Below are 15523 nucleotides of genomic sequence, written 5' to 3' on the forward strand. Positions count from 1 at the left end.
AATGTTGCAGCTTATTTTTTGAAGATTTTTTTTGAGTCGCTTTGGAAAAGTTTTGAGTCATTTGAGAGAATTTTAGGTCATTTCATTTAAATTTAAGTCACTTTGGAAACATTTTTGTCAGTCGATCCACATAAACAGAGGAGAAGGTCCTGATATAACCTCTCCTGTTTCTTTTTTACAGAATTTGGACAATTCTGAGTCATATTTGGATCATTTTTGAGTCATTTTGAGTCACTTTGAGTCATTTTTGAGTCGTTTTTGAGTTATTTTGAGTCATTTTTGTGTTATTTTTGTCAAATTTGAAGTCATTTTGGACAATTTTTGAACCATTTTGACTTTTTTGAGTCACTTTGGAAAAATTTTTAACCATTCTAAAGATTTTTTTTGAGTGGCTTCGGAAAAGTTTTGATAAAAGTGAGAGAATTTTAGGTCATTTCATCTAAATTTAAGTCCTTTTGGAAACATTTTTTTCAGTCGATCCACATAAACAGAGATAATTTAATGCCACCTGTTTCTATTTTAGATATTCAGTTACAGGGTGCCTTATTAATGAAGAAGTCTAGTTTTTCTCTGACATCACATCCTGTTAAAATAATGCACTGTTACAAAACTAGTTGTCATTTTGATGAACTGTGTGAATAAATTAAACATAAATGTATTAAAATTTGTCAAAAAATATTGATGCAAACTGTTGCATGATTGTTTTTCTTCTTGTTGTTGTTGAGCCCAAACATTAAAATATAGTTTGACATGATCTTTCTTTAGCAGATAGGAAGTTTTATCACATTTTATAGCAGCTAATAAATAAATAAACTATAAACTTGTCGTCCTTCTTGCTAGATGTTGTCAGCTGAAGGTTGTTTTCTTCTCATCTGGAACCTTTAATCTTCCTAAAGTTTGTCTAAAAAGTGAGTTTAATGTTTTATTTCAGTCCCAGGATGAGGAAGATGCAGCTTATTGTGTGTTTTAATGAGTTCTGGTTGTATAATGACTTCATTCATATCAGTGGTCTGAGCCAAACACCCGCCTCCACATCAGCACAGCTGAGCTCTGATTGGCTCCCGCTGCCTGTGTCACCTTTCCCCCAGCGGGAGGCCACGCCCCCTCCAGCCCACTGTGGACTCTGGTCTCCAGTGGGAGGAAACACTCTGCAGATCTGTGTCTGCACGTCCACCATGGAGGAAAACTGGGTGAGAGTTTCATTAAATCACTTCATTCTGCAGCTACAAGTTCCTTTAATTTACGTTTTAGTTCAGCTTCCTGTTAAAAATGATTCATTTTAAAGCACAAAACTTTGATTTTCTGTCAAACTGGACAATAATTCAGAGCTGAAGTTGTGTTTTTTTGTATTTCAGCTTATTCCGGTGCTGGTTTCTCTGATCATAGCGACGGTTTTATATTTGTTTCTGGGATCAGAGAAGAAGAAGAAGCTTCCTGTGACTCTGCAGGATCCCACCGTCAAATATCCACTTCCTCTGATTCACAAACAGGTGAGCAACATGCAAACACACTGTCCAATAAACCTGTGAGTTCATCAGTTGTACATTTAAATAATGTGACTTCAGACACAAGACTGCAGTTCAAATTTAAATAAAAAAGTTACAAAATGTTGAATCTGTTAATTTCATAAAAAATATCACATAAATTTAAAAAGGACTACTAAAGTAAATCTAAATGGAGCAACTTCATTTTTAACATTTTTCTTCAAAATTTCTGTTCATAAATATGGCAATTTAGTCCATTAAACTTTTAAACGTTGTGCCTCCAGAAAGTTAAATTACTTAAAGTTGCTGAGAAACATCCTCATCAAACATCATCAAAATTATCCTAAATGCTGTTAAACGCGTCTAAAAATTCTCCCAAATGACTCAAAATTTGTCAAACAATGATTCAAAATGTCCAAAAATTGCTCAAAATTGTCCAAATTAACAATAACGAATAATTATTGGCCCTTGAAAATGGAAAGTCCGGGTTGGTCTCGGGTCTCAATAAAGTTCCTGTAAGTTTAAATCTATGGATGAATCCATATTTCTACTAAAATACAGTCTTTGGTTGACATTTCACCAAAGATGAATGAATGAATGAATGAATGAATGAATGTTTATTCATTATTTGAATCTTGTCAAAAATTATTTTAAATTTGTCCAAAATATCTCAAAATCTGTCCAAAATTTTCTAAAATTTCCAGAAATCCTTAAAAATCCAATCAAAATAAGATAAAGATGGTCTGAAATGACTAAAAATTGTCTAAAATTGCTCAAAATTGTCCAAATTAACAATAATGAATAATTATTGGTTCTTGAAAATGGAAAAAAGTGCAAATCTCCAATCCAGGTTGGTATTGCGTCTCCATAAAGTTCCTGTAGGTGCATATATATATGGCTGGATCCATATAGTCTTTGATCAACATTTCACCAAAGACGATTTGAGTTTTCCCAATATTACTTGAAACTTGTCCAGAATGGCTCAAAATCTGTGTAAAATAAGATACAAAATGACATAAAGCTTTGACGAAAGCTTTAAAATTTGTCCAAATTTAGATAAAAATGGTCCATAGTGACTCAAACTCATCCACAATGACTTAAACTTTGCCCTAAAACTCTTAAAATTTGTGCAAGATTAGATAAAGATGGTCTTAAATGCTCAAAATTGGTCCAAAATAAGCTGAAGAGGATCTCAAATGACCTCAAATTTGTCCAAAATGACTTAAAAGTGTCAAAAAAAGAGTTCAAACTTGTCATAGAAGACTCAAAATTAGTATAAAATAAGATAAAATGGTCAAAAATGACTTAAAATTGTCCAAAATTCCACTAATGGGTGATTATTGGGCCTTGAAATTGGAAAAAGTACAAAAGATGTTGGTGTTCATAGAGGTCTAGGTGTTCATAGAGGTCTAGGTGTTCATAGAGGTCTAGGTGTTCATAGAGGTCTAGATGTTCATAGAGGTCTAGGTGTTCATAGAGGTCCAGGTGTTCATAGAGGTCTAGGTGTTCATAGAGGTCTAGGTGTTCATAGAGGTCTAGGTGTTCATAGAGGTCTAGGTGTTCATAGAGGTCTAGGTGTTCATAGAGGTCTAGGTGTTCATAGAGGTCTAGGTGTTCATAGAGGTCTAGATGTTCATAGAGGTCTAGATGTTGGGTTTAGATGTTCAGAGTTATGAGCTGCTTCATGCTGCTTCATGTTAAATTTACCTTCTCAGGCTGACTTTGTGTTGCTGATCAGAGGAACTGATGATCATTTAAAACATCGCAGTAAATCTAATTTAACGGGGCTGAAACTGTGTTTTACTGTTTTCTAACTTCTTTCTGCAGGAGATCAGTCACGACACCAAGAAGTTCCGCTTCGGTCTCCCGTCTGGAAATCACATCCTGGGACTTCCTGTCGGTACTGAAACTGATCAGCTGTTCTTATTATTATTATTATTATTATTATTATTATTATTATTATTATTATTATTATTATTATTATTATTATTATTATTATTATTATTATAGATCAGTTATTATTATTATTATTATTATTATTATAGATCAGTTATTATTACTATAAATCAGTTATTATTATTATTATAGATCAGTTATTATTATTATAGATCAGTTATAGATAAGATAGATAAGATAGATAAAGTTCTTTATTTCTCCCCACTCCAGGGGAAATTTACATTGTTACAGCAGCTTATGTAACAGTAGACATAGTGATAAGAATAAAAGAATAATAGAACAATAGTAATAATATTTACAATATATACAAGGGTGACAGATGAGGGTAAAGTGGCTTAACAGAAAAAATAAAAATAAAGTTTAAAAGTGCAGAGATGTGCAGTGCAAGAATGGGGTTAGGGTATGTTATTATAGATCAGTTATTATTTCTATAGATCAGTTATTATTATAGATCAGTTATTATTATAGATCAATTATTATTATTATAGATCAGTTATTATTATTGTTATTATTATTATTATTATTATAGATCAGTTATTATTATTATTATTATAGATCAGTTATGTTATTACAGATCAGTTATTATTATTATTATTATTATTATTATTATTATAGATCAGTTATTATTATTATTATTATTATTATAGATCAGTTATTATTATTATTATTATAGATCAGTTATGTTATTACAGATCAGTTATTATTATTATTATTATTATTATAGATCAGTTATTATCATTATAGATCAGTTAATATTATTACTATAGATCAGTTATTACTATAGATCAGTTATTATTACTATAGATCTCTTATTATTATTATAGATCAGTTATTATTATTATAGATAAGTTATTATTAATTTAATGTTATTTATCCTGAGCTTCAGCTGCAGTAGAAATTTAAAATGCAGTTTTAAGAGAAAGGAAATGAATGAACCGTATAAACAGTCGTATGAATTAAAGTCCTCCTCTACTTCCTGTTGGTAACATTAAGCTCTGCCCCCTCCTCACCTGTAGGCCAGCATGTCTACCTGTCTGCTAAGGTGAACGGCAGCCTGGTGGTCAGAGCCTACACTCCTGTCTCCAGTGATGAGGACCAGGGATACGTGGACCTGGTGGTCAAGGTGAGTCTTCCTTCTAGAGACCCAGCAGCAGGACCAGAGTGGACCTGGACCCACTAGAACCTGGACTCTAGACCTGGACCCACTAGAACCAGGGCTCCAGACCTGGACACACTAGAACCTGGACTCCAGACCTGGACCCACTAGAACCTGGACTCTAGACCTGGACCCACTAGAACCAGGGCTCCAGACCTGGACACACTAGAACCTGGACTCTAGACCTGGACCCACTAGAACCAGGGCTCCAGACCTGGACACACTAGAACCTGGACTCCAGACCTGGACCCACTAGAACCAGGGCTCCAGACCTGGACCCACTAGAACCTGGACTCTAGACCTGGACCCACTAGAACCTGGACTCTAGACCTGGACCCACTAGAACCAGGGCTCCAGACCTGGACACACTAGAACCTGGACTCCAGACCTGGACCCACTAGAACCTGGACTCTAGACCTGGACCCACTAGAACCAGGGCTCCAGACCTGGACACACTAGAACCTGGACTCCAGACCTGGACCCACTAGAACCAGGGCTCCAGACCTGGACACACTAGAACCTGGACTCTAGACCTGGACCCACTAGAACCAGGGCTCCAGACCTGGACACACTAGAACCTGGACTCCAGACCTGGACCCACTAGAACCTGGACTCTAGACCTGGACCCACTAGAACCTGGACTCTAGACCTGGACCCACTAGAACCAGGGCTCCAGACCTGGACACACTAGAACCTGGACTCCAGACTTGGACCCACTAGAACCTGGACTCTAGACCTGGACCCACTAGAACCAGGGCTCCAGACCTGGACACACTAGAACCTGGACTCCAGACCTGGACCCACTAGAACCTGGACTCTAGACCTGGACCCACTAGAACCAGGGCTCCAGACCTGGACACACTAGAACCTGGACTCCAGACCTGGACCCACTAGAACCAGGGCTCCAGACCTGGACCCACTAGAACCTGGACTCTAGACCTGGACCCACTAGAACCAGGGCTCCAGACCTGGACACACTAGAACCTGGACTCCAGACCTGGACCCACTAAAACCTGGACTCCAGACCTGGACCCACTAGAACCTGGACTCTAGACCTGGACCCACTAGAACCAGGGCTCCAGACCTGGACACACTAGAACCTGGACTCCAGACCTGGACCCACTAGAACCTGGACTCCAGACCTGGACCCACTAGAACCAGGGCTCCAGACCTGGACCCACTAGAACCTGGACTCCAGACCTGGACACACTAGAACCTGGACTCTAGACCTGGACTCACTAGAACCTGGACTCCAGACCTGGACCCACTAGAACCTGGACCCACTAGAACCTGGACTCCAGACCTGGACCCACTAGAACCAGGGCTCCAGACCTGGACCCACTAGAACCTGGACTCCAGACCTGGACCCACTAGAACCTGGACTCTAGACCTGGACTCACTAGAACCTGGACTCCAGACCTGGACCCACTAGAACCTGGACTCACTAGAACCTGGACTCCAGACCTGGACCCACTAGAACCTGGACCCACTAGAACCTGGACTCCAGACCTGGACCCACTAGAACCAGGGCTCCAGACCTGGACCCACTAGAACCTGGACTCCAGACCTGGACACACTAGAACCTGGACTCTAGACCTGGACTCACTAGAACCTGGACTCCAGACCTGGACCCACTAGAACCAGGGCTCCAGACCTGGACCCACTAGAACCTGGACCCACTAGAACCTGGACTCCAGACCTGGACCCACTAGAACCAGGGCTCCAGACCTGGACCCACTAGAACCTGGACTCCAGACCTGGACCCACTAGAACCTGGACTCTAGACCTGGACTCACTAGAACCTGGACTCCAGACCTGGACCCACTAGAACCTGGACTCACTAGAACCTGGACTCCAGACCTGGACCCACTAGAACCTGGACCCACTAGAACCTGGACTCCAGACCTGGACCCACTAGAACCAGGGCTCCAGACCTGGACCCACTAGAACCTGGACTCCAGACCTGGACACACTAGAACCTGGACTCCAGACCTGGACCCACTAGAACCTGGACTCTAGACCTGGACCCACTAGAACCAGGGCTCCAGACCTGGACACACTAGAACCTGGACTCCAGACCTGGACCCACTAGAACCTGGACTCCAGACCTGGACCCACTAGAACCAGGGCTCCAGACCTGGACCCACTAGAACCTGGACTCCAGACCTGGACACACTAGAACCTGGACTCTAGACCTGGACTCACTAGAACCTGGACTCCAGACCTGGACCCACTAGAACCTGGACCCACTAGAACCTGGACTCCAGACCTGGACCCACTAGAACCAGGGCTCCAGACCTGGACCCACTAGAACCTGGACTCCAGACCTGGACCCACTAGAACCTGGACTCTAGACCTGGACTCACTAGAACCTGGACTCCAGACCTGGACCCACTAGAACCTGGACTCACTAGAACCTGGACTCCAGACCTGGACCCACTAGAACCTGGACCCACTAGAACCTGGACTCCAGACCTGGACCCACTAGAACCAGGAGAACCTGAGGGAAGGTTCATGTTCAGGGAACGTCATCTGCTTGAAGGGTTCCTAATAAATGATGAATTATGTAAAATGTTCTTCTGGTTCCTGCAGGTTTATTATAAGAACAGCCACCCGTCGTTCCCTGAAGGAGGGAAAATGTCCCAGTATCTGGACAGCTTGACGTTAGGAGACACCATCGACTTCAGAGGACCCAGTGGACTGCTGGTCTACAGAGGAAAAGGTCAGAACTTTACTGAAAACATCCTATTTTTAACATCATTTTGCATTAAGTTTACTTTGTTTGATACATTTTTGTCATTTTCCATCATTTTTCAGTCAGTGTGGGGAAATTTTGAGTCTTTCTGTTCAAAAATCAAGTCATTTTAGATCATTTTAAAGTAATTTTACACATTATTTTTGGACAACTTTTGAGTCTTTGTGGTCAAATTTGGTCACTTTGGACAATTTCAGAGTCAATGTGGGGAATTTTTAAGTCTTAAAATAAAGTAATTTTGAAAAACTTTAAAGTACTTTTGCACCATTTTTATGGTTTTGAACCATTTTGAGTCTTTCAAGTAATTTTGGACAAATTTAAAGTCATTTTGCACATTATTTTGGACAGCTTTCTGTCCTTCATGATTTACATTTTGAGTCCTTCTGGACAAATTTTTCATTTTAGATGATTTTTAAAATAATTTTGAGCAAAAACTTGAATCTTTCTGAACAAGATTCAAGTCATTTTTAATTATTATCAACAGATTTTGGACCTTTATGTCATTTTAGACAGACTTTACGTCATTTTTTACATTCTTGTGGTCATCTTGGGCTTTTTTAAGCTTTTCTGTGGAAGTTTTGAGTTATTTTAGACATATCTCAATACTTTATTTGTCATTTTGAACAGTTTTTGAGTCAGTTTGGGCAATTTTTAAAGTCTTTTTGTAGAAAAAATCGAGTATTTTTGGATGAATTTGAAGTATTTTGTGATTTTGGACCTTTTGATCATTCTGGACAACTTCTATGTCATTTTTTTTACAATCTTGTGGTAATTTTGGGCAAAAGGATAAAAACTAAAAACTATAATCAGTCTGTGTACATTACATTTCCCGTGAATGAGCAGCAGGCGGCGCTGCAACATCAACTGTTTGTTCTTCAACAGGTCAGTTTTCCATCAGACCAGACAAGAAGTCCGAACCCAAGAAGAAGAAGTTCAGACACGTTGCCATGATCGCTGGAGGAACAGGTTTAATCATTTTATCATTATTATTATTATTATTATTATTATTATTATTATTATTATTATTATTAATATTATTATTATTATTATTATTATTATTATTATTATTATTAATAATAATAATAATATTCAATCATCAATGATCGCTGGAGGAACAGGTTTAATCATTTTATCATTATTATTATTAATATTATTATTATTATTATTATTATTATTATTATTATTATTATTATTATTATTATTATTATTATTATTATTATTATTATTATTATTATTATTATTATTATTATTATTAATAATAATATTCAATCATCAATGATCGCTGGAGGAACAGGTTTAATCATTTTATTATTATTATTATTATTATTATTATTATTATTATTATTATTATTATTATTATTATTATTATTATTATTATTATTATTATTATTAATGATATTCAATCATCAATGATCGCTGGAGGAACAGGTTCAAATTTTATTATTATTTATAAGTATTTATTTAATCATTTAATATTCAATAATCACTGATCTGTGTTCAGAGGAGAATCAAAGAATCAAATCTCTGCAGGAACTTGATAAAATCAGACTCGTGTTTGTGTCATTGTGTTTCCAGAGCTGGATGTGTTTTATAATTTAATTTAAGTTGATGTTCAAATATTAGAATCCAGTCATTTAGGTTTGTGTTAAAACAATATTTGTTGGATTTTTGTCTTTCTGGACACATTTTCAGTCTTTTTAAACATTTCTTTTTCACCGTGGAGGATTTATGAGTTATTTTTAGTCATTTCAATTTTTTTTGTCTTTCTCCAAATGTTTTAGGTCATTTTTTCCAGTTATGAGTGATTATTACAGTCTTTTGTCATTTAGGATAATCTTTGAGTCATTTTGGACTAATTTTAGGGCATCCTGGACATTTGTTTTGCTAATTTGGACTTTTTGTAGGTCATTCTGGACCAATTTGACGTCATTTTACAAATTTTTTAGGTCACTTTGGACATATGTTTTAGCAATTTCTCCAAATGTTTTAGGTCATTTTTGGCAATTATGAGTGATTATTATTAAATACAAATTTGAAGTCATTTTGCAATTTTTTTTTGCAATTTTAGGTCATTTTGAGTCCTTCTGGACAAATTTTAAGTCATTTTAAAAACAAATATCAAATGATTTTCAACCTTTTGGTCATTTTGGACCCTTTCTGAGTCAGTGTGGGGAGTTTTTACATCTTTCTGTTGAAAAATAAAGTTATTTTGGACAAATTTAAAGTCATTTTGAACACTTTTTTCATCAACTTTTGAGTGTTTTTGGACAATTTTGACTCGTATTTTTTGGTCATTTTGGACACTTCTAAGTCTTTCTGTAAAAAAATCAAGTTATTTTGGACAAATTCAAAGTATTTTTGCACATTTTTTTGTCCTGGATGATTTTTGAGTCCTTCTGTGCAACGCTTGAATCTTTCTTGACAAACTTTGATTCATTTTGGACTTTTTTTTTGGAAGTTAAATAATAATAATAATAATAATACCTTTAATTTATAATGCACTTTACATATAAAATCTCAAGGTGCTACAGTACATTTAAAAGAAACATTTTAGAAACAGCAATAATATGTTAGAGCTTAAATAAGAACGTCTTTAGCCCTTTCTTAAAAGACTCCGGGGACTGTGGGGCCCTTAGGGGTGGTGGTAATGTGTTCCACAGTTCAGGAGCAGCTGTCTGGAACGCTCTGTCGCCCATTGTTCTCAGGTTGGATCTTGGAGTGCACAGAAGGTTGGTATTAGTGGATCGAAGTTGTCTGGAGATGGTGCGAAGGGTTAGGAGTTCTGAAAGGTAGTCCGGGGCGTGTCCATGTATACACTGGTAGGGAAGCAGACAGATTTTGTACTGGATGCATTTTGAGATTGGAAGCCAGTGGAGGTTACGGAGGACAGGTGTGATGTGGGCGTGTTTGGGCGTCCTCGTCAGGATCCTAGCGGCGGTGTTTTGCAAGTGTTGAAGCTTTTGGAGGCTTTTTGCTGGGATCCCGACGAGGAGGGCATTGCAGTAGTCCAGCCTGGAGGAGACAAAGGCATGAACCAGCTTCTCAGCATCGGAGGGGGAGAGAGTGGGACGAAGTTTTGAGATGTTTTTTAGATGAAAAAATGAGATTTTACAGAGATTTTGTATGTGGTGTTCAAATGACAAATGTGGGTCAAAGATGACTCCCAGATTTCTGACAGAGGAAGAGAGAGGAATGGAGAAATCAGAGAATGAGATAGCAGAGATGGGAGAGGATTTGAGCTGGTGAGGGGTCCCTATGAGAATGGCTTCAGTCTTAGAAGCATTCAGTTGAAGGAAGTTTTCTGCTAACCATGCCCTTGTCTCCTCCAGGCAGGCTATCAGGGCTGGTGGTGCCGAAGTAGAAGTGGGGTCAGTGTGCAGGTAGAGCTGAGTATCATCGGCGTAGCAGTGAAAGGACATTCCATGCTTGCCGATGATGTGGCCCAGGGGGAGCATGTAGATGTTGAAGAGGGTGGGGCCAAGAACAGACCCCTGAGGGACCACACAGGTGACAAAGTGGGGTCTTGACTTGGCATCCCCCAGGACAACATACTCAGTTCTACCTGCCAGGAATGATTTGAACCAGTCTAGCACAGTACCAGACAGACCAATATTGTATTGTAGTCGGTGGAGAAGGATGTTGTGATCAACTGTATCAAAGGCAGCTGTTAAGTCCAGGAGGATGAGAAGTGATGGAGAGCCCTGGTCAGAGGCCACCAAAAGGTCATTGGTGACCCTGACCAGGGCTGTCTCTGTACTGGGCTAAACGGAAACCAGACTGGAATTTTTCGTATTGTGAGTAAGTGGATAAATAATCGTGGAGCTGGCCAGCTACAACCTTCTCCAGAACCTTCAGAAGGAACGGAAGGTTTGAGATAGGTCTGTAGCTGGCCAGGTCTTCAGGATTAAGGTTGTGTTTTTTGAGATGTGGTTTGATCAGCACTGTTTTGAGAGTGGATGGAACATGACCAGAGCGGAGTGAACAGTTTATAATTGTGGTAATGAGGGGGCTGAGAGCTGAAGTGTTGCATTTTATCAGAAAGGAAGGGAGTGGGTCTAGAGCACAGGTTGATGGTTTGATTCGATGAAGCATTGCTTCAATCTCCTGCACCTCCACCTCCACAAAGTCAGCAAAGCTGTGGTCAGGAGTAACAGATGCTAAGGGCATGCGGGTAGTTCGGGCAAGAGGTCCACGAATGTTGTCGTGTTTGAAATCATCTTTATTTTTTATCATTCTGTACAATTTTGTGGTCATTTAGACCATTTTGACTATTTTTTGATAATTTTCTAATCTCTCTGGACAGGTTTTGAGTCATTTGGGATGATTTCTGTCCTTCTGTTGACAGTTCTTCTTGACTAAAAACCCATCAAACACCACGTTAATCTCTTTCTACTCATCCAGGAATCACTCCGATGCTGCAGCTGATCCGTAGAATCACATCCGATCCCTCCGATGACACCAAATGTTCGCTGATCTTCGCCAACCAGGTGAGCTGAGAGACTTTTACCTGCAGTTAAATGACGGTTACCATGGAAACATGAACTGGTTTCCTGTCCCGGTCAGACGGAGAAGGACATCCTGCTGAGGGAGGAGCTGGACGAGGTGAAGAAGAACCATCCTGATCAGGTGAAGGTCTGGTTCACTCTGGATAAACCTCCTCAAGGTGAGAAAAGCTTCATTTAGCTTCATTTAAACATTTAATTAAACGCTTTCTGTCATCCAAACAGACAAAACAAACACAGGAACGGTTCATGTTGGGCTTTTAGCTTCCGCCAAATTAGTTATTTTTTTCCTTTTGTTGTCACTTTGGACAAATCTAAAATGATTTTGGACAAAATTGGCCAATTGTTTACAATTCTGGACAATTTTTGATTCATTTTAGGCAAATTTTGAGTCTTTCCGTCCAAGTTTTAAGTCATTGTGGAAGAAATTAACAACTGTGGACATTTTTTTGTTCATTTTGGACACATTTTGAGTCTCTCTGGACACATTTGAAGTCATTCTGGGAAAATAATTGTCATTTTTGGACAATTTTAGACATTCTTTGTCATTTTGGACAATTCTTGAGTCAGTTTGGTCAATTTTTCGTTCTTTGTATATAAAATTTAGGTCATTTTGAACAAATTTTAACTGTGGACATTTTTTGGTCATTTTGGACACATTTTGAGTCTCTCTGGACACATTTCAAGTCATTCTAGGAAAATAATTCAGTCATTTTGGACATTTTTGTTATTTTGAAGACTTTTTGTGTCATTATTGGACAACTTTGAGTCATTTTGGGCAAATTTTTAGTCTCTCTGGACACGTTTCAAGTCACTCTGGAAAAATAATTAAGTAATTTTGGACATTTTTTGTCATTTTCGACAATTGCTATATAAGTCTTGCTATACAAAATTCAGGTCATTTTGGACAAATTTTAAGTAACTGTACACTTTTTTATGTCATCTTGGACAATTTTTCTGTCATTTTGGGCAAATGAGTCTTTCTGCACAAGTTTTAAATCATTTTCGAAAACAACAGAAGTAATTGTGGACATTTTTGGACACTTTTTTGAAATTTGGGACAATTCTTGAGTCAGTTTGGGCATTTTTTCAGTCTTTCTATACAAAATTTTGGACAAATTTAAAGTAATTGTACACTTTTTTTGGTCATTTTGGACAGTTTTTCAGTCACACTGGGCAAATTTTTATTCTTTCAGTACGAGTTCAAGTACAAGTCATTCTGGTAGAAATTTAAACCATTTGGGCAATTTTGAGTTATTTTGGACAGATTTTGGTCATTTTGGACAAATTTTGAATCTCTTTGGACACGTTTCAAGTCATTCTGGACAAAGAATTAAGTATTTTTTGTCATTCTGGATAATTCTTGAGTCAGTCTGGGAAATTTTTCAGTCTTTCTGTACAAAATTCAGGTGATTTTTGACACATTTAAAGTAATTTTTGACATATTTTTATTTTTTTCTGTAAAATTTTTACATTTTTCTGGGAAATTAGTCATTTAGGGCAAATTTAACCCATTTCTGGAGAGATTTTTGATGATTTTGGAAACATTTTGAGTCATCTTTAACATGGTTTGATATTTCTGACAATGTTAAGTCGTCTTGAATCATTAAATATCATCTTCAGACCCACCAGATGAGTTTCTCGTCGTGTATTTTCATCCAGAACGTGTTAAATCTCATGTGTCCGTAGTGTCAGACAGTAAAACATCCATGCTGGGTTCTGGTGAAACATTTCCAGGATAAATCCTCAAAGAGTCAGAAGCCAAACAAAGACTCGCTGCTGCAGGAAAATCCCAGAATAATCCTGAAAGGCAGCAGGAATAATGAGCAGAGCGTCGCTGCATAAAGTGTGTTTGAACGTCTGCATTAGTTCCTGATCAGTATTCATGTGACCAGAACGTTTCTTTCATTTCTACACCTTTTATCCAGCAGCTGACCCTCTTTAGATCGTCGTTTACCAACTCAACAAACACACAAGAAATGTTTTCAGCTTCCTCTGTCACTGTTTCAGTCAGTTTCTATGTTTTTAGTCTTTGTGGACACAGTTCTTATGGCAAAACTGACTCTTTTTAATGTCATTGTAGACAGGTTTTTTGGACACTAGTAGTCATTTTGAAAGATTTTTTGAGCCATTTTAGCCAAATTTTGTCATTTTGGACAATTTTTGCAGTTATTTTATGCAAATTTTAAGTCTTCCTGTACAAATTTCAGGTCATTTTGGAAGAAATGCAAACCATTGTGGACATTTTTGAGTTATTTTTGACATTGTTTTGGATTTCTGAATCTTTCTGTACAAGTTTCAAGTCATTCTGGACATAATTTTGGACATTTTATTGTTTGTGGACACGTTTTTGGTTATTTTCGACAATTCTTGAGTCAGTTTGGGCAATTTTTAAGTCTTTCTGTACAAAACTCTCTTCATTTTGGACAATTTTTCAGTCATGTTGGGCAAATTATGAGTCTGTAGAAATTTCAAGTCATTCTGGAAGAAATGCAAACAATCATGGACATTTTTGAGTTATTATGGACAATTCTTTGGTCATTTATGCAAATTTTGAGTCTCTCTGGACATATTTCTGCTGATTCAGGAAAAGAATTACATCATTTCTGGACATTTTTTGTCATTTTTGGACTCTTTTTTCCACCAATTTGGGACATTTTTATGTCTTTCTGGACAAAATTCAGGTCATTTTGGACAAAGATAAAGCAAGGGTGCACATTTTTGTCATTCTGACCAATTTTTCAGTCACATAGAAGTTATAGATATAGAAGTTTTGAGTCTTTGTAGACAAATTTTAAGTCATTTCGGAAAACAAAATAAGTATTTTTTTTAATTTTATTTTTTCAGTTCTTGAGTCCTTTGTTTTCTCAGGTTTTTCTCATAAAAAATTAAATTTAAAAAAAGTTGGTTTAATTACAGGATTTTAGTGTGATTTTAAGTTAAATGTGTAAATTTCACTTTCTGTTTTTTGTAGTTTTATTTATATTTCGGTATTTTGTGTATTTTTGGAGCTTTTGTAATATTTTCTGCACTCTTTGACAGTTTTCACTATAAATAAATCAAACTTCATCCTGAAATCAGCTGTTTTAGGAACAATTTTGGTGCTAATATTGTCTCTAAACCCTGTTTTTCTTGATTCACTTTTTCTTTTCCCTCCAGACTGGAAGTTCGGCTCAGGATTCGTGACTTTGGACATGATTAAAAACCATCTTCCAGCTCCGTCCGGTGACGTCCTGCTGGTTCTGTGTGGACCTCCACCGATGATCCAGAACGCCTGCCTCCCCAACCTGGACAAGCTGAGACACAGAGCACAAAACATCTTCACCTACTAGAGACCTGGAGAAACTCAGTCATGTTTGGTTTTTGATTTCAGCAGCTGCAGTTTAAACCTGAATTATCTGGAATTATTACCATCAAAACTCCCATTAAAATGACATTTTTACACACCCGACTATTATCATTGTTTTTATTATTTCTTTTTTTGTGGGGAAAAGATGCAAAAGTAGTGTTTATTTCAACATATAATATCAAATTTTTCTGCCACTTTCCTGCTAAATCCCCCCCAATGTGCCTCCTAATTATAAAGTGATTAATAAATTTAAATAAATAAATACATAAAATTCTATGAAAAATATATAATAATATTGTATAATTACATACCATTATGAAT

At 37.5% G+C, this 15523-nt stretch overlaps 1 protein-coding gene across 1 annotated transcript; it reads left to right on the forward strand.

The window, feature by feature from the left end:
- The first annotated feature begins 1063 nt into the window (after positions 1-1063).
- Positions 1064-15304, forward strand: LOC111581452 (NADH-cytochrome b5 reductase 2). Its single transcript, XM_023289626.3, has 9 exons — positions 1064-1190; positions 1356-1490; positions 3312-3384; positions 4457-4563; positions 7189-7318; positions 8234-8317; positions 11753-11838; positions 11915-12014; positions 15013-15304. The coding sequence occupies exons 1-9, from the start codon at positions 1176-1178 to the stop codon at positions 15183-15185; spliced, it is 903 nt and encodes a 300-aa protein (XP_023145394.1). The 5' UTR covers positions 1064-1175; the 3' UTR covers positions 15186-15304.
- The last annotated feature ends 219 nt before the right edge of the window (positions 15305-15523 follow it).

The sequence above is a fragment of the Amphiprion ocellaris genome, chromosome 3 (assembly GCF_022539595.1).
Source record: "Amphiprion ocellaris isolate individual 3 ecotype Okinawa chromosome 3, ASM2253959v1, whole genome shotgun sequence".
Lineage (NCBI taxonomy): Eukaryota > Metazoa > Chordata > Actinopteri > Pomacentridae > Amphiprion > Amphiprion ocellaris.